This window comes from Phycodurus eques, chromosome 10 (assembly GCF_024500275.1).
Source record: "Phycodurus eques isolate BA_2022a chromosome 10, UOR_Pequ_1.1, whole genome shotgun sequence".
Classification (NCBI taxonomy): domain Eukaryota; kingdom Metazoa; phylum Chordata; class Actinopteri; order Syngnathiformes; family Syngnathidae; genus Phycodurus; species Phycodurus eques.
In genome coordinates, this window is record NC_084534.1 from 12,439,471 (window position 1) to 12,465,805 (window position 26,335).

A 26,335-nucleotide genomic window follows, 5' to 3' on the forward strand; every position below is an offset into this window, starting at 1 on the left:
TCGAGCACTTCCTGTACAGTAATTAATGTATCCACTTTTTGTGACATTTTTGTTTGTTGGTGTGCCATGAGATTTTTCAGTTGTAAAATATGTTCCTTGTCTCCATAAGGTTGGAAATCACTGCTCTAGTCAAATCGTGTATTCTAATCAGTCAGGTCAAACCAACATTACAACATGACAGAAATAATGGGTGCTAACTTACTGTAATTAAATTACTTAATTTTTAATTAAATGACTTCACCCACACCAAAACTTTAGAGCAGGATTCGACAGAACGGCGGCATGTTTACATCGAACCGTTCGTGCTACCGCTAGCTTGCTAGGCTACATAATATTTTATTCCTTGCTTGCGAGCCGTATCGTATGCAAAGTACGTGAACATACCTCAAGCAAGCCTTAAACGAACGTCCTCTCCTGAGCACTGGTGACCACCAACGCACGTTTCCCCCCATTTTGTTCTTATAATACAGTGGCCGTGATCCACTCTTCTTCTCGTCGCCACGGTAACGAGTGTATCCGGTCGAATTTGAGTTGACACGGTAAAGCCCAATGATCAGGAAAAAACGGGATGCGGTGGTATCGGAATACAAGATTTTATTGCAGTAGTCTGAAATAAAGCAAATTTGTCTTGTAGTCGTATCCGGGCATTGCGTGTTGTCTGTCTCAGACATGTTGTCTGTTCCACACCGCCGACGGTTTTTTTTAATTTTATTTTTTATTTTTATTTATTTATTTATTTTTGTTGGTTTTAAAAAAAACAAAAAAAACTTAATTGGCCGTCAGATATTTACAGTACTACGTCAAAAGACACGCAACAAGGCTAAAAATAAACTAGCCTTTGGATTCAAATACACTGTACATTCGGTGCCGCAGAGTTAATGTCTTTTGCGGAGCCGATCAATGACGGCGAATTATGACATTAAAGCCGATCAGCATAAAATGCTAAATATCGGCTGATACCGATCAGCCGATAAAATCGGTGTAAAATCTAGAAAGAAGGGACTTATTTGATTGACGACTGAAAGTTCTGGGGAGGCAGCCTTCTCAGAGCATTCAACGCCCACAGCTGTTGAAAGAATGTCTCAATTCTTGACCACTTTGAAGCCTAATTTCGCATACTTTGCGATATTTTTTTTTTTAATCATTTGGCTTATTAACAAGTCTCTCTTCTGTGATGTCAAATTTACAAGACGTTTTTGTTTGTCTGTATGGTTCTACTTTAAAGGCATAAATGAAACGCACACGTGTTTTAGCTAGATAACTAGATCCATCCAAAATGTCTTCCAGGATCACGGGATCGCTATGAGTCTGATCGTTTCCGAGATGGTCCACGCCGGGACTATGACAGTGGAAGAGACCGCTACAGGGACCGCTATGATGATAGAGACCGGCGAGATTATGATAAAGGAGGTGAGTCTTTGTGTTTTGGAGATGGGATGGATTTACTTGGATACCTTGATCTGGTATATAGTACCCATAACTGAGAAACCTGCTCGACCTTCAGTTTGTAGTTCAAATTTCAATCATGGCCATCCCTCAATATTTCTTTTTTTTAAACTTTCAATTCTCATTTGGCCCTCTTCTTTATAGGTTATGACTCTCGTGGTGGTGGAGGTCGTCGTGCCTTTGGCAGTAGCTTCCGCCGAGATTATGATGATAGTCGAGGTAGCAGCGACCGTTACGGCGATCGGGATCGTTTTGGGGACAGGGATCGTTACAGTGAAGATCGATATGAAAGACGGGATGAGAGGCGTGAGGAAAGAGGTGAGTGCACCACTCGGAATTTGCTTGACCCATTCACATAAACCTGACTTCTTTCCCATGCAGCTCCACAGCAGAGGCCCAAGTTAAATCTAAAGCCCCGCAGCGTGCCCAAGGACGAAGAAGGTAGCGGTGCTGGCGGCGGAGGATCTTCCCCTGCCCCTGCACCGACCTCGAGCAGCAGGGCCTCCTCCATCTTTGGTGCTGCCAAACCAGTTGACACGGCAGCCAAGGAACGGGAGGTCGAAGAGAGGTTGAAAAAACAGGAAGAGAGGCTGCAGAGGCAGCTGGAAGAGGACAAGGGCCGGGGCCCTGACAGAAAGATACGAGACAAGTGTGTGGTTTGCCCTGCTTAAAAATACTCTTGTAATTATGGCATGCAAAATAGACACTATTTTTAGATCAATCTGGCTATATATTATTACACGTTTGAGTAAATCTTTCATATCCAGAGATCCAAGCTGGCGACATGAGGAAAGTCACACTGAGCGATCTCGTACAGGAAGTGAGTCCTCCCAGCCAGGAAGTGGCTCTGCAAGAGGTAAGATTTATCTTTGTGATTTTTATACACTTTGACTTGAAGACATGTTATTCTCTTTGAGTATGAAGAGGTATGTTAATCACTGTAATTATGCTATTTGTTTCACTCTATACGGTCTCTGTCCTAGCAACATTAGATTGCCAAAAGTATTTGCTCACCTGCCTTGACTCTGATATGAATTTAAGTGACATCCCATTCTTAATCCAGAGGGTTTAATATGACATTGCAGTTATGCTCTACAGTTATAACATCAAATTAAACCATATGGATTTATAATGAGATATCACTTAAAATATTTTAGTCGGGACAGGTGAGCAAATACCTTTGTCAATGTAGTGTACAACACACTGACTATTTATTCAGACACAGGAATTGGATATACCCAGAACAAGCAACACAATTGTTTCCCATCGTTTTTTCCTGCCAGGGTCACGGTGTCGAGACAGCGAGCGTTCCGGGGAGAATGAGGTTTTCAGTGGGAAGGATGACGAGTCCTCTTCCCCTGCACCCTCCTCACAGCCTGCCCCCATCAAGGAGCCGCTGAAGGTGATGCCTGCACCTCCCCCCAAGGAGAACGCTTGGGCCAAGAGAAGTGCGGCCACCATCAGCTCTGCTGAAACCGATGGGCGGTCCCCTGTCTCCCCTGTTGGTTCAGCCTCTCCAAAGTTCAGGTGAGTGTACAATTTCGATGACGATGTCTTACGAGTGTATGTTATGGGCTAATTATTCTTTTCTGTTTTTAGCTCCTCAAATTCTGCAGATGAAAGAGGATCTGGAAAGGGTAAGGCTCACTGCTGAACATAGGGACACAGTGGGGAATTTCAACGACCTCCAGCGTTGTCTGCATGACACTTTAAATATCGAAGCATTGTGATTAGCAAAAATATACAGAGAAACAAAACAAAGCCTTTTACTTGAGGAAAGTGCCAAGTTGATAGACGCTTTATCACTTCTGATACGATAATATTAGAATTCTCCAACTCAAATGTAGGACTGGTTTTCTCATTTTTTAAAACAGTACTCTCTGCACATCCTGCCATCATATTAAAGGGATGAATTTCACAATGTTAAAATGAGTACAAGGGAACCACCAACATCAAATACTCAAAGGATTTGGAGTTAAAATGATACAAAAATTAATGTAAAATAGTAATTCATATATTTGTTTGTTTTTTATTACCCTTTTTGTCAATATTTTGTTTTATCAAACTTAATTATAAAATGCTTGTCTCTTTATATTTGTATGCCAGTTGAGTATGTAAAAACATTACTGTTACATTTAATTTGCTATGGGAACATGTTTTATTTTTTAAATAAAGAACTAAGAAGTGAGCCAATATCACTGAATAAATTCTGTTCATCTTTAAAGATTCCACTGTACTGTAGAAGTATGTGACAGGCCAATAGGATTGTATTTTCCAATTGTCTACATTGGAGGAAATAATTATTTGATCCCTTACTGATTTTGCACGTTCACCCACTGACAAAGACATGAACGGTCTATAATACATACATGCAAATCAGTTGCCTTTCGGCGAAATTCGCCATTTCGAACTCAAAATAGGCCATTTATGTGAATCCTATAGATCCGATGAAGTTTTCCGGGGGGGTTGTCGTCGTCGCTGTCGTCATAGGCTGTAGTCCTTGAACACTGGCAGCTCGATCCATTCCACACATCCATACACATGTAATTTCTGATTATTACTCCGCGGCTGACTAATATGCGCGCGACTCGTGTTTACATTTAGACGAACAAAATCAACAGCTTTGATGTATTGTATTATTTGTCTGGCATTGTCTGCCCAGGCGTGGATATTTCAGCACACTTATAGCTTGAGAAAACACCTTGCAGTAAATTGCAGATGTTTTGGCTGTGCATACATACACACACAACAGTATTACAATTTGGACATTCATATTTTTTTTTATTTTATTGATCATGCTGTGGTTAAAAAAAATCTGAAGTTACTCACTATTTACTCATTACTTATAATTATTTCACTGTGTACTTTTTAGTCTTAAGTAATTTTTTGGAGGACTACTCTTTTACTTGAGTCACATTATTGTCAAGTAACACTACTCTTACTTGAGTACAATATTTGGCTTCTCTACCCAGCTCTGGAGCAGACATCCTCTATTGGCACGCTTACCTTTAAGCAACATTTTTGCTCATCACAGCCAGTGTTTGTTGCACTGGTCTTTTGTCTTTTCGTGTTGAGGTGCTGCGAGTCGTGGCCCTGGTTGTGGTCCGAGCAGAACCACCAAGCAAACATAACATCAGCAACGAACTGATCCGCTAGTACATCTTGTATTAATTAGGAAACCTAGAATTATCAAATTAGTTTACGGATGCTAATGCTAAGTATTAAGCGACGGAGTGATGTTAGGGATTATTTCACAACACAGAATGAAGTAATTTAAAATTTAGATATGGCCAATAAAGACACCAAAAATACTGTAGTTAATATATTCCTGGAGGATTTATTTGGGGCGTAGCCTTTGAAATTGGTAATAGTGAAAATCAAGTGTAACAGACAATGATTTTAGTCAATTATTTTTCAGAATCAGAGTGCTTAAAGAGGAGGATGCTATTCATGTGTCCCTCAACAATTTGTTGAGGGACATAAGCATTTGACCCCCTATCAAAACATTACTTGGTGGAGAACCCCTTGTTGGCCAGTACTGAGGTCAGATGTTTTCTTGTTGTTGATCACCAGGTTTAAACACACCTCAGGAGGAATTTTGGAGCACTCCTCATTGCAGATCTTCTCTAAATCCTTTAAGGTTTCGAGATTGTGCCTAGGCAACTCGAAGCTTCAGCACCCTCCACACATTTTCTATGGGATTTAAGTCTAGAGCCTGGCTAGGCCACTCTATGACCTTCATTTGCTTCTCCTTTAGCCACGTTTTCATTTCCTTGGCTGTATGCTTTGGGTCATCGTCATGCTGGAAGACCCATCCACGACCCATTTGAAGTTTTCTGGCTGAGAGGAGGAGGTTATAACCAGTGATTTCACGGTACAAGGCTCCATCCATATTTTCCTGGATGTGGGGAAGTTGCCCTGTCCCCTTTGCAGAGAAACACCCCCAAAGTGTCATGCTTCCACCTCCATGCTTGACGGTGGGGATGGTGTTCTTGGGGTCATAGTCTGAATTCCTCTTCCTCCAAACATGGCGAGTCATATGGCTTCAAAACAGCTTGAATTGTTTTTTTTGTCTCGTGTTGACATGACCTCCTCCCTATCTCTCTGAATCATTCAGATGTTAATTGGCAAGCTTCGAACGGCCCTGTAAGTGTGCCTTCTTGAGCAGGGGGACCTTACGGGCGCTGCGTGATTTTAATCCATCATGGCCTAGTGTGTTACCAATGGTATTCTTGGTTACTGTGGACCCAGCTACCTTGAGATCATCAACAAACTCCTCCTGTGTAGTTCTGGTAGTTTCTCATGACCATTGAGGTGAAATCTTTCAAGGAGCCCCAGACCAAGGGGGATTGAATTTGTTTCTTCCATTTTCTAATTATTGCACCAACAATTGTCTCCTTCACACCCAGCCTCTTGCCAATGTTCTTCCAGCCCATTACAGCCTTGTGCAGGTCTACAAACTTGTCCCTGTCCTTAAAGTTCTTTGGTCTTAACCCTGAAGGAAAGGTTGGTGTCTGATTGATTGATTCTGTCTTTATACAGGTAACAAGTTGAGGTAGGTGTCTTTCATACACCTAACAAGTTTATATTAGTACTTTCTTAAAGAGAGAGGACCAGTCTGTGAGAGCCAAAATGCTTTGTTGGTAGGAGATCAAATACTTATTTCACGCAATGAAATGCAAATACATTTCCTTTTTTTTTTTTTTTTTTTTAAATGTGATTTTCTAGATCTTAGATAACCTGTATTTCACTGTTAACATAAACCTAGCATTAACATTATAGACTGCTCATGTCTTTGTCAGTGGATGAATTTACAAAATTAGTGAGGGATTAAATAATTATTCCACTGTAGATCACATTTGTTTCTGTGTTTCTGTTCATATAAGATGAAGTCCTCATCATTGACTGTCTATCTGTGGTGAGATTTGGTGAGACAGAGCTCATCATTATAAATAAATGAAAGATTACAATGTTCCTGTGATGGGGGTTTTTGTAGAGTTTTTCACTATTTTAGAAAAATGGTTTTGCTAGTCCTCTTGCAGCTACTCTGGTGTGGTGGCGAAAAAAACGGACAGTTTGCATTAATGAAACGTGCCTTATTGGAAATCTGCAGGAAAACCTCGCTCTTTGGGTTGTGCCCTTTTGTAAAAAATCCCCATAACAGAATGGACCCAGTTGTACAGTGTTCCCCAGCATATTCAAGACTTGGGGATTCACCTATTGACTTTTGTTCTGCGGAAGCTATCTGTTATTCACTGAAAAACCCATTAATTTTCTGGTTTTTGTGATCAGGCCAAAACCATAAACATATTGCTTTGGCTGCATCTTAGTGCAACGTAACTGACGATGTGAGTTGAGGAGCTTCATGTAGACCAAATTAGTGCTTTGCCATCATCTTATGGCAAATATATATGCTATTCTAAACCTTTTTAGGGGGGCTGTAAAGCACTCACGATTTTCACTGTTTGTGGTAGGGCTTGGTTCCAATCCCCTGTGAATAGCGGGGGAACACTAATTAATTAGTTACTGTAAGTGCAAAGCTTTATTCAGGGTAGAAATAGGACTCACTGGACCCAACATTCCAACTGTCATTTAATGATGCGTCTTTCATTGCCCCTCCATCAGTGACTGTCATGGCTGGGCCTTTGCTGCTGCAGTGTTTTAAGTTTAGTTGACAGTTTACAGTCCAACCATTCTCTCAACTGTCTGGCTTCTCCTTTAAGATGAGAACAAAGCTGATGGTGTTCATCGGGACCGGGGCCCCCCACGGGCTCGAGGTGAGCCTGCGGGGCCTGCAGCAGGGCGAGGAGAGGGTTCCAACAGAGACCGAAGAAAGGAGGCAGACAGGTCAGCCACTTAAAGCTTAGCAACTCTTTAAGTTGTTAACAAAAACAAAGAGAGTGAGCTAGCACAGGGGCATCTGCAAAGAGTGGCCCACATTGAACTATACAACAGATGATGCATCCTTTGTTTTGAATGTTGTGGACTTCATCACCTCTTAGGCTATGGGATCTTTGAATGCATTTGCTCCAGAAAAGGCTCACAATCCCCAGTTGGTAGTAGGAGTGCCACAACAGTAACAACATAGCATGAGCTAGAAACGAAAAAAGGTTTTGACTGACCGATAGCAGCTTATAGATGATCCAAATGGATAGTTTGTGCTCCTGTAGAGTTTAAGCTCTTTGATATTGCAGTATTCTTGGCAAGTATTGTGAGTCCTGCTGATGAATGTTAACCCACGGGTTCATTCTGACTGTAGAAAGGATAACAGAAGAGACCGAGACACCAGACCACCGCCAGACCCAAAGAAATACGACGAAACCCCAACCCCTGTAAGTCCGTCACGGGGCATCGAGCTCTGGCAGTTGTCATAGTTTCTAAAAGCTGTTCTCTGAGGCCTCCTCCACATTTTAGTCCCGCCCTCCACCACCAGGCACCAAATAATGAATGAATGATTTGCAGAAGCGCAGTTTGCTGAGTATGCCCAATTGGTTGTCTTTTTCAGAAGTTCAGCTCAGCCAGTAAATACGCTGCTCTGCTAATGGATGGAGATGGCGACGACGCTGGGGATGTGGAGTAGAGAAGACGGCGAAGAAGAGGAGCAAATGAACAGAGAATAATAATTTCAGTTTATATTCTCTTCATGTGGAAGTAGCCCCAAGGAGGACAATCACCCCTTCCTCCCTCCTTCAAACCTGTTCTTTCCCTTCATCTCCCTTCCCTCTCTTCCCCTCTCCCTCCTCTGCCCCACTCTGAGGACTCTTTCAAGGTCTACACAATAGTCATCTACTGGACTTGTTTTAATTGGGGGGTGGGGAGTGTTTAGCTCATAAAAAGTGATGGATAAATTTGAAAAATTGTAATAAATAAATGGGAAAAGTGGGGGGGAAAGAATTTGTACATTTGTGGATCAAAGGTGTGGTGGATTGATCCTGTATGAGGTAGCTATGGCAACACAATACTTTTAAATCTGAATCAATTGTTCACATGACTTGCATACCTCTTATAAGGCAACTTCTTTTCAATAATTTTATTAGTCATTTGAAAGTCATCCTTGAACGCTTCTCTCTCTAAATTTAAATCACTAATCTTGTCTTCCAGTATTGTCTTTGATTCCGAAGCTAACCCATGGAACATGTTCCTCGTCGTGTCCACTGTGCAAAATCTTTTGACATGATTTACTACACTCTGAATGACACCAAACAGCCGCCTCACGACTCACCTTGAGTCATTCAAGTGCCATTATTGTTCTCCCCTTATCATTGTACAGACTTTATTCTCTTTCTAAACCTTCTGATGAAATCATCGCTTCAATTACTCATCTGCTGTCCTTTCTGGCCGTCTTCCCGTCCTCCACTGCTGCCTGCAAATCCTTCTCTTTCTCATGTGAGGACCGCAGTGTGGGAGGTTATCATGACATTACCTTTTTTCCCGCTTGCAATAAAAGGGGTGTCATTAAGTACACAGTACATTCTTCCCAACAATTTATTTCTACTCTAATAAATGGGTGCCATGCATTTTTTGCATTCATACTGGTGGACTTAGGAGTCCTTTTGAATTTTTAGAATTTGAACATGTACATCAATTGCACATTATTAAAATGTCGTAGACTAACATAATTTTCCCATTCTTAAAAACTACGTCAATTTAACACATCGTATTGTTGTAAAACATGTTCAAATTTACTACATTCAAATTACTTTTGTTCCTAATGTGAAAAGACCAGATATTGAGAGATGATCTCCTGTTTCCCTCAATTTCCTTCAATAACCCTAAAATGCGCAGTGGATTTTTATTTTATTTTGACAGGAGCTATGAAGTTCACATTATAATCAGAAATACAGGTTAGACGTTAATATGGAAAATTACTATTTTACCTTGTTTTTTAATGGAATATCTACATTAAAGGCTGACACGGGAGTGGATTTTGACTCCCACTCCCAGAGAGATTGATCACATTTCCCCACAATCCTGAGTGTTTAAAAATCCCGCTCTTCCTACTCCTACAGGGATTGATCCCAAGCCAAAACTTTACAGCATCCAGCTTCCCCCCCACAATTTTTTTTATTACTTTCTTTCTATTAATATCTTGAATGTGGTTTCCACTCCGTGACTTTCGCTCTCATACCGGCCCAGTCCTGTGACTACTAGTGAAATTTACTCCCATTCCACGGGACACAGTGGGAATCCCGGAAAAATGTTAGCTTCTGATCTACAGTGGGTACGGAAAGTATTCAGACCCCCTTAACGTTTTCACTCTGTTATATTGCAGCTATTTGCTAAAATCATTTCTTTTTTTCCCCTCAATGTACACACAGCACCCTATATTGACAGAAAAAAATGGAATTGTTGAAATTTTTGCAGATTAAAAAAAAAAGAAAAACTGAAATATCACACAGCCATAAGTATTCAGACCCTTTGCTGAGTATTTAGTAGACGCACCCTTTGAGCTAATACAGCCCTGCGTCTTTTTGGGAATGATGCAACAACTTTTTCACATCTGGATTTGGGGATCCTCTGCCGTTCCTCCTTGCAGATCCTCTCCAGTTCTGTCAGGTTGGATGGTGAATGTTGGTGGACAGCCATTTTCAGATCTCTTCAGAGATGCTCAGTTGGGCAGGGCTCTGGCTTGGTCATTCAAGAACAGTCACGGAGTTGTTCTGAAGCCACTCCTTTGTTATTTTATCTGTGTGCTTGGGGGTCATTGTCTTGTTGGAAGGTGAAGCTCTGGCCCAGTCTGAGGTCCTGAGCACTCTGGAGAAGTTTTTCGTCCAGGATATCCCCGCATTCATCTTTCCTTCGATTGCAACCAGTCGCCCTGTCCCTGCAGCTGAAAAGCACTCCCACAGCATGATGCTGTCATCACCATGCTTCACTGCTGGGACTGTATCGGACAGGTGATGAGCAGTGCCTGGTTTTCTCCACACCATACCGCTTAGAATTAAGGCCCAAAAGTTCTATATTGGTCTCATCTGACCAGAGAATCTTATTTCTCACCATCTTGGAGTCCTTCAGGTGTTTCTTTTAGCAAACTCCATGCGGGCTTTCATGTGTCTTGCACTGAGGCTAGGCTTCCGTCGGGCCACCCTGCCATAAAGCCCCGACTGGTGGAGGGCTGCAGTGATGGTTGACTTTCTAGAACTTCCTCCCATCTCCCGACTGCATCTCTGGAGCTCAGCCACAGTGATCTTTGGGTTCTTCTTTACCTCTCACACCAAGACTCTTCTCCGCCAATTGCTCAGTTTGGCTGGACGGCCAGCTCTAGGAAGGGGTCCGGTCGTCCCAAACGTCTTCCATTTAAGGATTATGAAGGCCACTGTTCTTTTAGGAACCTCAAGTGCAGCAGAAATATTTTTGTAACCTTGGCCAGATCTGTGCCTGGCCACAATGCTGTCGCTGAGCTCTTCAGGCAGTTACTTTGACCTCATGATTCTCATTTGCTCTGACATGCACTGTGAGCTGTTAAGGTCTCATATAGACAGGTGTGTGGCTTTCATAATCAAGTCCAATCAGTATAATGAAACACAGCTGGACTCCAATGAAGGTGCAGAACCATCTCAAGGATGGACAGCACCAGAGTTAAATATGAGTGTCACAGCGCAGGGTCTGAATACTTGTAGATGTGTGATGTTTCAGTTTTTCTTTTTCAATCTGCAAAAATTTAAACAATTCTGTTTTTTATGTCGATATGGGGTGCTGTGTGTACATTGAGGGGGGAAAATGAACTTAAATGATTTGAGCAAATGGCTGCAATATAACTGAAAACTTTAAGGGGGTCTGAATACTTTCTGTACCCATTGTAGGTGTACAGAGGACCTTTTCCAGCAACCATCACTCCTGTATTGTAATGGTTTGTGGTGTTGGATAATCATGTTAAATGGTTAATTCATTATTGGAAAACGTTTTGTGAAAACGTGCTGACATGAGAAGCTGTAAAATGGCCTTCCTTTGAGCTAGTTACGTTCTGGTTCTCAACATTTATGGGTTCAGTTATACTCTCAAAATGGCTGTAAAAATAGAACTTTTATTAGGAAACCTGATTATCCTTGTTCCGAGGAATGAAGGCTTTTATTCCACGTGAGCAACTACCAAGTAAGTGGAAATTTCCTTCAACGGTATGTACCACGGTACTCCCTTCTAATAATAGCACAAACTGGCTCTCACCAGACTAGAAAAAGAATTAGAGGCACCGCTGCAAAACTAAGCCAGAGCAGAAGTACATTCGACAGCAGTGTTTCCAAACCTTTATTCAGCCAAGGCACATATTACATTTAAAAAAAAAAAAAAAAAAGCCACAAAAAGTATGTGTACGCTAAAATAAAGACTTTAGTCCCAAATTCCGTTTGAAATCTGGGGATGTTAACTCGCTGGCAGTTTCATTAAATTGTACCCACAAAACGTCCACAGGGAAGCAGTGACTCTGGAATGCTCGCCTTCTAAGCGAAGTGGCAAAGAATATTAAACAAATTGAAGAGAAGTTAAAAAAACTGAACCAGCAAATGAAACTCAGCAAAAACTTTAGTCAATGTGACCACTTGCATTTAAATTCGGATACAAAGTGGATTTATGTTAATCTGGTTCACACAATTGTAACTTGTTAGATGGAAACACTGTTAAAGTCAACTGAGCCAACAGTTGTTTTAACGTTGAATGTTACGTCCAGATGCAATAAACTCCAATCGGAATTAAAATAAAAATTTCAAGTTTATTAATTGTATTGACTTCTCTGTAGTCTTGTCAGGTCCAGCATGATTACACCCATCAGTCGCAATGTCCCAACAACGTTTTTCCATCAAGATGTTCTTGTAGAGTGTTGTCCGCTGGGGGACATTTCCACAATGTTTCTTCAGCCGGGGTCCCCCACTGCATCCTCGACTCCTGGTGGCAGCTGCTAAGGATCCTGCTGAGCTTCATCCCACACTCACACACAAAGGTCAGCACACTGGCCACTACTGATTTACAAGTGTCATAAATATGATACCTTGCATTTTGTTGCTGGTGGTAAACTAACTAAATTAAAATGCGTGTGTGTGCATGCACTGATCTTAGAGTACATTTTAAGTAGCAACAAAGTCATAATTGATATTTTCCCAACAATTGGTCTAACGCTCTGTAGTATCTTTTCAAGTGTGCTGAACATTCCCAAAGACATGATGCACCGTTGTACATTGCAGTAGTGATTCATTCATGTTGGACACTTTTGAGCCGAGGTATGCATTTCCAAGCCCTCACCTGCACACCTCCTAAAATAAAAAGCATGAGAGAGCTAGAAATTCCGTATGCAAAGATGTCAGATTTACTGTTGACTATGTGACATGTCACAATCATATCAGGACTTATAATTAGCCCAAAGCTAAGGTGGGAGGATTAATTTTAGTATGTTTCACTCCCATGCTAACTAACTAACTAACCGACTGTAAATGATTTTTGTTGACACCGTGGTTTTCATGACTGGCTGGTGGCCGGCTATGGAGTGCTGTTAGTAAAGCTGCTCAGGCCCAAAAATATCAGCAACATTTTGTCACATTTAGCTTTAAAACGTGAATTTTTGAGAGTCACTTTTCTGCACATTTAGAACCGTATTTGTGAACGTAGTAGTTAAATCCAAATATTAAATGTTACACCTAAATATATATTCTAAATGTTAGCTATATATCTAAATATGAATCTTAAATCGAAATGTTTTTGTGTGGGTGTATATATATATTTTATATGTATATACACGGATGTACAACCCCAATTCCAATGCAGTTGGGACATTGTGTTAAACAAAAACAATACAATGATTTGAAAATCATGTTTGACCTATATTTAATTGAATACACTACAAAGACAATATATTTAATATTCAAACTGATAAACTTTATCTTTAGCAAATAATCATTAACTTCGAATTTTATGGCTGCAACACGTTCCAAAAAAGCTGGGACAGGGTCATGTTTACCACTGTGTTACATCACCTTTTCTTTTAACAACATTCAATAAATGTTTGGGAACTGAGGACACTAATTGTTGAAGCTTTATAGGTGGAATTCTTTCCCCTTCTTGCTTGATGTACAGCTTCAGCTGTTCAACAGTCTGGGGTCTCCGTTGTCGTATTTTACGTTTCATAATGCGCTACACATTTTCAATGGGAGACAGGTCTGGGGCCTCATGTACAAAGACTTGCGTGGATTTCCTACTAAAACATGGCGTACGCTCCAATCCAGAAAACGTCGTACGGACAAAAATATTCAGATTGATGAATTTATGTGTACGCATGAATCCAAGCACGTTTCCTTCGTACATTCCAATCAACGTGGAAATGAGCGCACATGTTGGAGTAGCCGACTCCTCCCTGTCCACGCCCATATTTGAATATGCAAATCACATTTAAATGAACCCTGCACCTGATATGCCGGTCTCTGCATGATCAGGAAAAAAAGGAAAATGAAGTGAAGTTGCTCAATGAAGTAGAGGTGCGTAACAAATTGGACATTGTCCTCCGGCGTTAACAACAAGCGAAAGAGGAGCGAATGGGACAGTGTGTGTGCGGCTGTCAATGCTGTGGAGTCAGAACAGCGCGCACACTTTGAACTAAAAAAAAAAAAAAAGTGGTCAGACATTAAGGTGGATGTGAAGCAGAGGAAAGCTGCCCACCGCAAAAGTGTGGCCAAAGAAAGGCGGAAGAACCGGCGCGGAGGGCCTCGCCCCGTTCGAGGAGAGAGTCGCTGCAATCATGGGTGACACTACTCTCACCAAAATCCTGGATAATGGATCCATTATCCAAAACCTGTATGTACCATTCAGCATTAATGGTGCCTTCACAAATGTGTAAGTTACCCATGCCGTTGGCACTAACACAGCCCCATACCATCACAGATGCTGGCTTTTGAACTTTGCGTCCATAACAGTCCGGATGGTTCTTTTCCTCTGGCCCGGTGGACATGACGTCCACAATATCCAAAAACTATTTGAAATGTGGACTCGTCGGACCACAGAACACTTTTCCACGTTGCATCAGTCCATCTTAGATGAGCTCGAGTCCAGAGAAGCCGGCAGTGTTTCTGGGTGTTGTTGATAAATGGATTTTGCTTTGCATAGTAGACTTTCAAGTTGCACTTACGGATGTAGCGCCGAACTGTATTGACTGATATTGGTTTTCTGAAGTGTTCTTGAGCCCATGTGGTGATATCCTTTACACATTGATGTCGGTTTTTGATGCAGTGCCGCCTGAGGGATCGAAGGTCACTGGCTTTCAATGTTGGTTTTCTGTTGCTCCTGCTGCTGTTCTTTTTTCCCCCCCCCTTTCTCTCCCCCCTTTCTCCCTCCCCCCCACCACCCGAAGATGTCACCTATCATAAGCCTGTGAGTGACTGTTAGGACTTAAAACGTTAACAGTTACTGACTGTCTCCTTATTTATTCCGGATCCACAGATTAGTCCCCGCCTATAAAGCCAAAGAGTCTTGCCTGTAGAAAGAGCTTCTTGTTTGAAATGTTCCTCTCCCAATGGCCTTCTAAAAGAAGAGTTTTGTCAGAGGAAATGCAGTGCAGTGTGTGTTACATATTTAAGCACACAGAAAATCATTGTTTTCATCTGTGGAGAGGAATCAAGAATGCATATCAGTCTATTTCTGCTCCTTCCTATCAAAGATGCTGCGGTCTTGGAGTACTTTCAGATTGACACATTCTAATTAACACAACAGAAGACAGTGCACAATATATTTTACATCTATTGTTTTAAACTTATAGTATGCATTTAAAACTACCCTGGTCTACCTCTGAATAATTTTGTTATAGCTACAAACACTACAGATTGGAAAAAAATAATTATTAAACATCTTCAAAAAAAAAAAGAAGTAAGCGAACTCCGAATCCATGCAAATTGTCATGAAAAGACAGTATGTGGATCATAATTTATTTTGCTGTCTGCTGTTGTGTGAATGCAAAATGGCTGCCTCAACCTGGCACTTCAGCTCACAGATCCCTCTGGTCTATTGTAACGACACAATCAGGCTCTCTCCAGTGGCATCAACCATAAAGACAGCTTGAGTGATCAAAATGGACAGTTTGTAAAAGAACCAAAAAAAGGAACTCTGAAGACACTTAGAAGCATTTGTGTTAGGCATATTAAGAAATATGAGGAAAAATCCTATATGATTAAAAAAAAATGTAATTGGCATCTTCAGAAAACATGTTGCAAATCATGAAACTTAATTGCGTACACCTAACGGTCAAGAGGTGTTGGCATTAAAACTTTGGAAAAATTTTACTTTAGAATATTTTTTTTCCCCCTTAAAACATATATGACCGTTTGATGGATAACTGCCAATAATTCAAATAGTCATATCAGTAAAACTAATTAATTGGGAAATTCAGTGGGCCATGTCTTCAGTTATTGATCAAATTATATGAAAATAAGTAATATACAATTTAATGGACTGTAGTCTGTAAGTTTGTGTCACAAAATGCTTCAAAAGTATAGAACATTAAGTACAATAATAATATAATAACAGATGCATTACAAACATTGTATAAAATATATTCCAAGGAAGAAGAAAAAAAGCCTCTTCAAAAAATATATAAAATAAAGCAATAATTCTCGTACACTGATGGCCACACTTGGAGTATTAAGGCCACAGAAATACAAAAAAAAATTACTACAAGAATAGTTGTATTTATAATAGAATAAATGTTGGACTTTTTTCATTTAGAAAAAAAGCCAACGGATTAAAGTGCTATTTTATATACTTATAAATATCTAACTTTGTTGTCTCGATTATTACTTTATTTCAACATTCATTTCAATACTTTTTTTTTCTTCTTTTTGGTGTGGCCCTAAAAGTCCTTTGTAATATGGCCATTCAGTGAACATGACATTTTAACTTCATTTTGTTGGAGAGTATAGTTTCTTGCATCCATCCATCCATCCATTTTCTGAGCCGCTTCTCCTCACTAGGGTCGCGGGACATTTAGATATTTTATGTATATATTTATTTACATGATGTAGTTGTATCTTGAGCGTTTGTTAGTTTTGTTTTTGTACTTTACTGAGAAAACAATATATATATATATATATATATATATATATATATGCAGCTCTACAGTTTTGGCCTCAAATCAAGTGAAACTTTCCTCTCATTGAATGAGAGTAGCCCAAAGAAGGCTCGCTCCTTCAGGGAGTTGAGCACACTAGAATGAGTCTTGATGGGACGGCCTGCCTGAAAGCAGCTCTATCTGCGAGAGAGTGAGAGGGCTTGAAGTGAAGCCAACGGGGGAAGAGGAAGGGCCATAAACAGCTGTCCACTTCTCCCCCATGCAGAGACAGCAAGAGGAGCCTGATGGAGCGAGAGGGTGGCTGACAGGAGGGTCTGTGTGTGAATGTGGCACTGAGCGTCTTCACAGGCAGAGGAAGGTGCTCGCAAGTGGAACGGGAGAAGGGAGGTGCTGAGTGTGTGCTCGCATGCTTTGAGAGTGAGGAAAAGCCCGAGTGTGAGAAGACTGGGAAGAGTGTGAGAGGCGAAGGGGAGAAAGGAGTGGTGGGTGGCAGGAGGGGTTGTAAGTCACCTGTCACAGGAACGGGAGTCAGCAGGAGGTCGGGTCATGTGGGGGAAGTGGACGCCGACGTCGGACGTGAAGCTTTGAGAGGTTCTCATCAGGTGGCACTACTTCAGCATTAAATCGAATTGATGACACGGACCACAAAGGGCTGCAAACATGGGGTGCATTCACAGCCTGGCTACCAGAAGGATTAAGGACCACCAAGCTGACCCCGGAGGCAGCGCTCTAAGGGCAGACCCTGAGGTACTCCCTGAGATCCTGCAGCTCGCTGAGGTGAGTGGCGGAACAACTGTGCTGCATGCCATGTTAATAAGTCATTTGATAACTTTTAAAGCACTTGCTTAGTCTCTGACTCAAACATATGCTCTTCAACCTCTTGAAAATGTACCTGGTAGTCTTGCACTACTGCAGCATTTCCCAAAACTTTAGAAATGTTGTTCCTCCCCTTTTTCAAAAACGAGGCTTCAATGTGTTTAATGCCACTCCCAGTTAGTTTACTGTCTATCTATACATAAAACAAAGACAATCACACCTTTTGGATTTAAAACGACATATCTTTGTCTTAATAAGGTCGGTTTAGCTCAATGCAAAATGCCATAGCTGGGCTAACGAATAGCATTGTAGTCAGACTGTTAAAATGCTTTAAGCAACAGAGATTTGAATGCAAACAGAGGAGCAACACATGCAGTTGAAATATGACATATTTCTTCAGCTCACTGAGTTATGTAACACTTCTCTATGTCTGTATTATACTTCCCTCGGTGGGTAAGGTGCACACGCCAGAAGGAGCAGCACATTGTCCATTAAATCGAAGCAAAAAAAACATTTTGCAATTTTTTACATTCCATTTATGTTTATATAAAGTAAAATGTACAAGTACTCTTAGTACTCTTCGAGGATTTGTTCCATTAATACAAAATTGTCATCATGTATACAACACAGGTGGATGACGCTAAGCTGAGAAAAATTTTTTCCTCACAGCATGTGGCTGTGGAATGCTCACATATTTTTATGACTCGCCATAAAACACAAAGCTCTAATAAGTCAGTTCCATGCGTTGAAAGCCGGACCAAATTTCTTGGTTGCGTTACAGGAAATGTAATCAATCAACCTGCAATGTATTTGAGTTCCCTCACCCTCAGTTTGGGAAAACCTTAACTAGAGAACAAATGTAGTAAGACACACTTCGCAATTCATTTATCAGGCGTTGGCCGACAGACGCTTTCAACATCTTTCCCCAACGCACTTCGCATGACGGTGCATAAAGGTATGTTGGATGAGTTCGCTGTGGAAGAATCCCATCAAACACCTTTGAGATGATCTCCAACAGAGTGTGAACCAACATCCCAAATATAGAAGGAAAAAAATAATAATAACAAAATCAACATACACAAGGTGTAATAGCTGCGGAGGAGCTGACCAATTGAGCCACTGTAGATAGAATGGCCGGATGTCCAAAAATGTTGTCCATATAGTGAACGTCAGTAGTGATGAATGAAGACCGGTCCAGTGATGGCTGTTAATCGTGTCGCGTGGGGTCAAGGGGGAAAAGGATGTGGTCGTGTAGGTTACCATCTATGGTTCAACCCGTCGTCTGTCTGTCTGGTGGCTTTACTTTGGAATGACACACACAAACTACTGTAAATGAAAGCCTCTGGTGAAGTTTTATGAAGCCTGTAATAAAAAAGTGTCTGTTGGTTTTGCAGGGGAGGTCACCCACCCAAATGTGTGTTTTCACACAACATAGCACCGTACCACCGTAACACGCTGGAACATCACAATGACTTTTTTTGTTTTGTTTTTTTGAGTCGTACAACACAAATAAAGCACCATACTATATTTTATGCGCGTTTGGAAGCATGTTCCTGATCTATGATGGATGTCTCAGAAAAACGGTACCAAGATCACATTCGGCATCAGCCTGCTCTTATGCTTGCGTGTGTGTGAATTTCTTTGCACGTGTGTGTTTGAGTCTGCCAAATTATGATAACATGGTCTCTGCAGAATGGGTGGACTCTCCAGTCTTTAATTTCATACAATTGTCCAGTCCGGATTTTTTCCCCCCTCTTTTTCAGTCTGACACATGCGCACACAGGAACAAACATATTCCTGCACCTATTTTCAGAATTTTTGTGGCTCTTTAGAGGTGACTGCCCTTACTCGTAGTGTTATAAATATCCTGCCTGAACTGGAGCATACTCCTGGCTTGCCACCTGCTCCCGTCACTTCTGGACTATGTGTGTGTGTGTGTGTTTTTGCGTGTGTGACTCCTGTATGTCATCAAGAGTAAGGTGTCATGTAAAGAAACCCATACAGGCCAATGCATTTAGCATCAAGTGGGTGTGTCACTGTACTCAAGTATTCATTTACTGTGTGTTGTGTTGCGTGTGTGTGTGTCTGTGTATTTAGGGCCGAGTACTAGTGTGAAGGCCCTCTTGAAGAGACTGTAATTATTCTTAGATAAATAGACTGAGTGCATTCTCATGCACAGTGTCTGTGTTAAAAAGGCTTACTTTTAGTTTCAAAACATTTAGGCCATTATTATCCTTAAAAAATGTATGCTTAATTCTTAATTCATAGACTGCATTTACTGTAAAATGGTTTGTTCCTTATATATTATTCTGTATGGAGAATATTATCACATAATTTCATCATGCACTGTATATTGTAATGTAAGATCGAGCTGATATCGTCCTCTCGTTGGGGTCACATTTAGTGAATGAGGGGGTCTCAAATTGGTCGTTGCAGTGGTTCACTCGCCTGCCTGTCATATATATATATATATATATATATATATATATATATATATATATATATATGCATAGGCGTGATTTACCCACAAGACGGAACTACTACTGGAGGATTTATCCATATACTGTTTTCCTCAGTTAGTCACAGCACCACATAGTATGAAAAGTAAATCAGATAAAGTATTAATCTACCCGTTATGGTGTGTCATCTGATTATGTTCAAATTGTGACAGGGTACTAAATATATATATATAAAAAAAAAAAGGGATGACCTTAAACCAGCTTTTGACTTGAATCAATGAATGGGGGCGAAGATTGACTTTCGCTGTCGATCAAACTGAAATGTTCAATATTCTTGCGTCTTTTGTCTTCACGGTCAGGTGTGAGCTCGAACCTATCCCGGCCGACTTAAGGCGACAGGCGGGGTACACACTAAAGTGTTCGTCAGTCAATCAAAAGGCACTTTGCCACACACATGCCGAATAATACATCTTTAATATGCACAATACTGCACTTGGAGAAATATACTGGTGAGCGACAGTGGAAATCTCCTGTTAATGCTGAGCGCTATTAACACAGCCGAACGAAAGTTCCTACATCACAGAGTATTAGAGCAATTCCCAGATACCACTGCTTTTCTGTCCACAATCTCACAAATTGGAATCTTCTTGCAGGAAAAGTCTTAGATTTTGGAAATCATTAAATGTGTGGTTAGCTAAGCTGCTATTCGAACAAGCATTTATACCATTTACACAACAATAAATATCATCACGTGGAATGTAACAGTGACGCATAAGAGAAGTAAAGTGGAAGAGTCTCTGCAGTGGTCTCACATGCTTGGAGAATGACACAGACTTTGGCTGTAAAACTTCATAGGGTGGGGTCCTTTACCACGTCAATTTAATACTGCTGCTGACCGTCACGAGATCCCTTGGATACGCAATGTCCCTCCAGTTTCTTTTCACTGTTGCACAAACAACATGAATGGTTGAAAAAGACTTCACCAAATGGGAATTAGATCTCGAACTTTACCGTCAAAACTTTCTCATCTTAAGAGGCCTGACTTGTAGAATGAGCTCTATTTTTGGTGCAGGGCTTTAAAGCAACACCTTTACTGTTTACAGCATTCTTAGTTATCCTTCTGAAAGTTAATCTTCTACAAAAGTAAAGTGGACACAATTTATTTCGCACTTAGTGGCACTTTAAATGTCAGCATAGTCAACTAGAGGTGAGCACGTCTGCATCACAGTCGAGAGGTTCTGTGTTCAAGTCTTGGCTGAGGCCCTTTTGTGAGGAGTTTGCGTGTTGTTCCCGTGCTTACGTGGGTTTTCTTTGGGTACTCCGGCTTCCTCCTACATTCTAAAAACATGCGTGTTCGGTTTACGTGAGGGAGGTTAGTTGGCTTCATTCAAGAACCGAAAACGTCCATGGGTGTGAATTTGAGTGTGAATGTTTTTTGTTTTTGTGTGTGTCTCTATGTGCTCTGCGATTGGTTGGCAACCAGTCCAGGGCGTGTCCTGCCTCTCACCCAAAGTCAGTTGGGATAGACTGCAGCTCACTGGGCAAAAGGTATAGAAAATGGATGAATGGAACATTAAACTCCCAATGCATGACTTACAGTATATGCAAACAAACAGTGTGGTAAAGTCGAGTCAATGACATTAACCTCGACTTCAGTTAGCTGGAATCATGACTTCTAAGAGCAGTGCAGTGTCCATCATTAGGAGTGTTGCCAGTTGAGCTGATAAATTGACCAGTAGATGGTGCCCTTGACTTACTGGCAGTTGGCAGCCAAGCCTGTGCAACTCAATAAACAGATATTGAGTGTGGTTATAAGGTGTGGAGCTTGTTCATGTTTGTCAATTAAATGCGTTTTTCATATTCAACAATACTACAGCATTACAAAACAAAAAAAACGTTAAAAATGAAATGCATTTCTGATGCTGGGGGGGGGGGGGGGGGGGGGGGGGTAGCAGTTTAATTTACTGCACATCTCGCTTGTTCTGATTAAGCTCTCGGGTGAGCTGGAGCCTATCCCAGCTGACCTTGAGGAAGAGGCGGGGTCCACCCTGGACTGGTTGGCAGTCAATCGCAGGGCACACACTCACCCATTCAGTGTATACAATGCTTAATCAGGTTGGTACTGTAACTCTATGAGCTGTCACAATGCGGTTTCTTTTCCCTATTAATAAAAAGTGAAGAACATTATTTGAAAGTACAGTATATTTCCTCACCTGTATGTGGAGAGAAATCGTACACATTTTGGAAATTTTAAGAAACAAAACTTACTGATATTGTGTCATAATAATGTGTGGTTCAGGGTGCTCTGAAAATATCCTTCTCATACCCACCTTGTGTGGAATAGTGCCCTAAACAAATGTTGTTGTTGTTTTTTAGGATGATTCTTTAGGAGAATCATCTATTCTAATTAAAAAGTGGCTCGATATTTTGTCGTTGACTTCAGGCAGGAGCTTGTCCGATGTTTACGTAATAAGAACTGTCTGTTCACATTTAACATGCAAACCTGAGCCCTTTTCATTGAACGACCAAGAACAGGTTTTCATAAAAATGTTGTGGACTATTACTGATTTCTTTACCATCTGCAAATAATGAAATACCTTAATCATTGCCACCCAATACATACACCACTTTCATCCAGTAGAACAACCATAATTGGATTAAAAACACATGCACATTATTGTGGAAGGGGGGCAGCATGGCACCATATGCGGTTCACATTATGTAACAAAAAGAAAAAGTTCAAGGTAGAAGTTGGTATTTCAGAATTATGCATATCTATTCATAAAGGATTTATAGTCCATTCACAACACATTAGCGAAAGTGCTCTTTTATAATGCATTGCAATGAATGAGCTCACAATTCAAGCGGGTGTGAGTGAAACTGTGCAGTGTTGGGCTAGACAAAAGGTGCTTGTGTATTGGAGTTTGGAGTTAAATACTCCTCCTGTAAGGAAAATCCAAGCAATGGAAAAGGCAAAACAAAACAAAAAATTAAGCCATACGGAGTGTTTTTTTCAGGGCTAAGGAAATGCACTGAGTTCTTTTAAAGGAAAATAAACATGTACAGGTACTGTGTATTGCAGCCACTCCTGAAAAACTCACACATCAATGCACAATCTCCTGCCTAACATGGCCCAAAAAAAAAAAAAAACACTGAATGGTTTAGTATGATTCATGCTGGAAGGCATTTGAGGCCTTGGCGGATGTAGTCATCATGATCAACCATCTCCAATTAATTTCACTTGGTAGTTTTAGAAATCCATTAATTATGTCTCATAGACACAGCTATCTACCGTTTTGACAAAATGCTTCAATACTACTGTCAGTAGTGTCAATTTTTGGTGTTCTGAGGTTTTAACAGGGAGGAACCAAAATACTCATTTTCACCTTGAGCTACAAAAAAAAATTAGGGGATCCCTGCTGGGACCCGCTTCTCAAAATATCCTCCCCTTTTTTTTTTTTTTTTTTTTTTTTTTTTTTTTTTTTTTTTTTAAATTTCCCCCACGTGACACGTCCCCTCCTCTGCGGGTGGGCGAGCAATCCAACGCTTGGTGACTTCTGCTTCACGATAATAGTAAGACCCCTCCAAATCGAATGAAATGAACGCAAGGTCAATATGAATGCTTGGCGAAAACGCTATTACCCAATGGCCAATCACAGCAAGGCTGTTTTCCATATTTACATTGAGAAGATGAATGATCCAATCAGAACAACGTTTAGATTACATGTCACGTATTAATGAAAAATCTAGCTGTCTCAACTGCAAGTGTAAAAGACTATCGCTTTGAAAAAGAACTTTCTGGGCATTTTCAACCCAAATTATCTTGCAAACCCCATAAAAGGACTTCAAAGATTATGAAAAGTAATTAAATTTGATGGAAGGAGACATTTAAAGCAAACTGCAATTTATAACTGTAGGGGAAACCCTGTATTTAAAAAAGAAAAAAAAAGAAAAAGTTCCTTAATGTGAATTTGCAGTAAGTCACTGTCCAGGCTTTGTCGGATTCACCTGAATGCTTTTCTTCTCCTCGTCCACAAAAGTTAACTCTGTGTGTTTATGCAGCTGCCATGTGGTACGATCTAGTGTTGTTGGAAGGAACATTGAGTTACCTTATAATCAAGATGAGCAGAGTTACATGTACAGAATATGTTGCTGTTGGCTGTGGCATGTATGGCGGTGGATGAAAGCAGGTGACGAGACCTCCCGGTTTGTTTGCAGCGATGCAAAGCGGTGGGCCATGCCTTCACTGAGAAGCGCTTCAAGAGGGGACGCATGTGTGACGTGTGCAAGCAGACCATAGAAAGCTCTGCTGCCTTCTGCAAGGGTGAGCTGAACCCTCAGCATGCATACGACAGCTCGACGAGCTCACCTGGCCTTGAATGCGTCTCTCAGCTCGACTTTGTTGTTTGCAGAGTGCAAGGTGGCAGTTCACAAGGGGTGTGAAGCCAAGGTAAGTCACGTATTGTTTTTCTCTTTAATTTGACCTGAGGTTGCACAGCAAAGAGCGATCTTGGCGGGCTGTAGCATGGACGTGGACGAGGCATGCGCAGTGATCTAGATGTCTGCTTTAGAAAAGGCCATCCCCTCTCTTGAACAGCAAACGGCGAGGTCGCTCTGACTAATTCATTGTGGTAAACTACAGCGGTTATGTCTACGTCACTTCACAGCAGTTTGTATTAGATTTTGTTTTTTAATGTAGATATACCAGCGGCACGGTGAGCGACTGGTTAGAGCGTCTGCCTCACAGTTCTGAGGAGCGGGGTTCAATCCCCGGCTCCGCCTGTGTGGAGTTTGCATGTTCTCCCCATGCTTGGGTGGGTTTTCTCCTCTCACATCCCAAAAGCATGCATGCGAGTTTAATTGACAACTCTAAATTGTCCGTAGGTGTGAATGTGAGTGCGAATGCTTGTTTGTTTGTATGTGCCCTGCGATTGGCTGGCATCCAGTTCAGGGTGTACCCCGCCTCTTGCCCGATGACAGCTGGGATAGGCTCCAGCACTCCCGTGACCCTAGTGAGGAGAAGGGGCTCAGAAAATGGATGGATGGATGGATAGATATACCATGAAGGCATTTAATAATGATAAAATATAGCAAATTAGGAATATAAACTGCAACTTTTTCTGCAGCTTCAACCGTTGCAGTTTATTTGCTTTTTAGATTTTCCTGATCCCAGGAGCGTCACATTCTTGTCTATTAGATTCTCTATAACCCACCAAAATAGTGATTACCGTTCATGAATTTTTCAATGAGCTCTGTGTTGAAGTCCTATCTGTTCACACTTTCAAATCAAATCCACACATATCGCATTCGGATGAACATTGAGATTTGCTTTGCTCAAAGCACACACGCTCATCATGCCGAAAATGTAACTTTTTAAATTATATTTATGATACCCATATTTTGTTGTTGTTGCCCTAGCAGTGTTTTTGCTTGTTACTTTGTACTGTTTCCTACTGTAAATTACATTGGCAGTTTTTGTTTTTTCTTATATTTAATCTGACCTCCCCGAAGGCGTGGTGGTTAGCTCAGAAAATAGCTAACCGTTCTCCAATTAAGAGACAAAATGTTTTTGCTTCAAGCTGATTACAGTATTTGCCATTCATGTCCATTCAAAATACTTTCAACACAGCGTTACTGCCATTATCATAAGCCTAAGTCCGCTATTGTAATTAGCATCGCTGATGCGGCCATTTTATAAATAAACAATTATAATATCATAATAATAATCAAATAAACATTATTATTTTAGCATAAACACAGCAATAACATGCAATGCAAATCGTCACCTCTCAAGCAGAAATCTCCTATGTCCAAATTGTTTCGATACTATTCGTCAGTCCCCATGTGGGTCTGTCATTTTAAGAAATTATTCACCAATCTTAAATTGAAAATAGCCTGCTCTCTTTGACGATGTAACGTTAATGGCTCGACCAATGTGCCATTTTTTGGTTTTCATGAAAACAGATGGTTTAGAGATGGGATGAGTCTGCCTGACACCAGCGAAATTTAATATCCAACAATACTCACAGGCATATATTATCTGTGCTCTGCACAAACAGTTTGAACTGCTGGAGTTTAGCTTCTGTTTAGTTTTCTGACTGTCTACTTGTTGACATCTTCACTGAACTCTATCTGTGTCATCCAACAGCCACTGTCAGAGGGGGCAGCAAAGTATGTTCAATACGCGTTGCTTATAAACCGGATAGTTTATTTTATTTTTTACTTTGAGGGTGCGGCTTATGTACTGGTGTGCTCAACAGAGAGAATTTTATGGTGCATAAAATAAAAAATACTCATTATTGAGCAGGCAATAAAAAAATACACTGAATGGGCAAATGTGGGGACAGGAAGGGCTGCCTCCTTATTTACTAATCAATTCGGTATTGAGCTAGACTCTCTCTTTATTTATCCAAACATTTTCGACAGCAATGATTGGATGAGTTTAGTGTGCAGGACCTTGAAACACCTAGACCACAGAAGCTGGGATGCTGTTATGGCTGAAGAGAGTGGAGGTCCCAAGCTGTGCCACAGAACCAGCACATTACCAACATTACACACTCTGGTCACCTCAAATCCC

General features: G+C 40.9%; 1 protein-coding gene across 3 annotated transcripts in view; it reads left to right on the plus strand.

The window, feature by feature from the left end:
* Positions 1 to 8,915, plus strand: part of LOC133408234 (eukaryotic translation initiation factor 4B-like) — a 21,966-nt gene extending 13,051 nt beyond the window's left edge. Inside the window, exons 7-15 of one of the 3 annotated variants that reach the window (XM_061686829.1) lie at positions 1,288 to 1,410; positions 1,591 to 1,764; positions 1,828 to 2,095; positions 2,214 to 2,302; positions 2,730 to 2,973; positions 3,046 to 3,083; positions 7,170 to 7,293; positions 7,706 to 7,778; positions 7,952 to 8,915. In XM_061686829.1, coding sequence (XP_061542813.1) covers positions 1,288 to 1,410; positions 1,591 to 1,764; positions 1,828 to 2,095; positions 2,214 to 2,302; positions 2,730 to 2,973; positions 3,046 to 3,083; positions 7,170 to 7,293; positions 7,706 to 7,778; positions 7,952 to 8,026 — 1,208 coding nt within the window. In that variant the 3' untranslated portion in view covers positions 8,027 to 8,915. The remainder of the gene's footprint in view (positions 1 to 1,287; positions 1,411 to 1,590; positions 1,765 to 1,827; positions 2,096 to 2,213; positions 2,303 to 2,729; positions 2,974 to 3,045; positions 3,084 to 7,169; positions 7,294 to 7,705; positions 7,779 to 7,951) is intronic. The other 2 variants (XM_061686830.1, XM_061686831.1) reach the window with 2 other exon arrangements.
* The last annotated feature ends 17,420 nt before the right edge of the window (positions 8,916 to 26,335 follow it).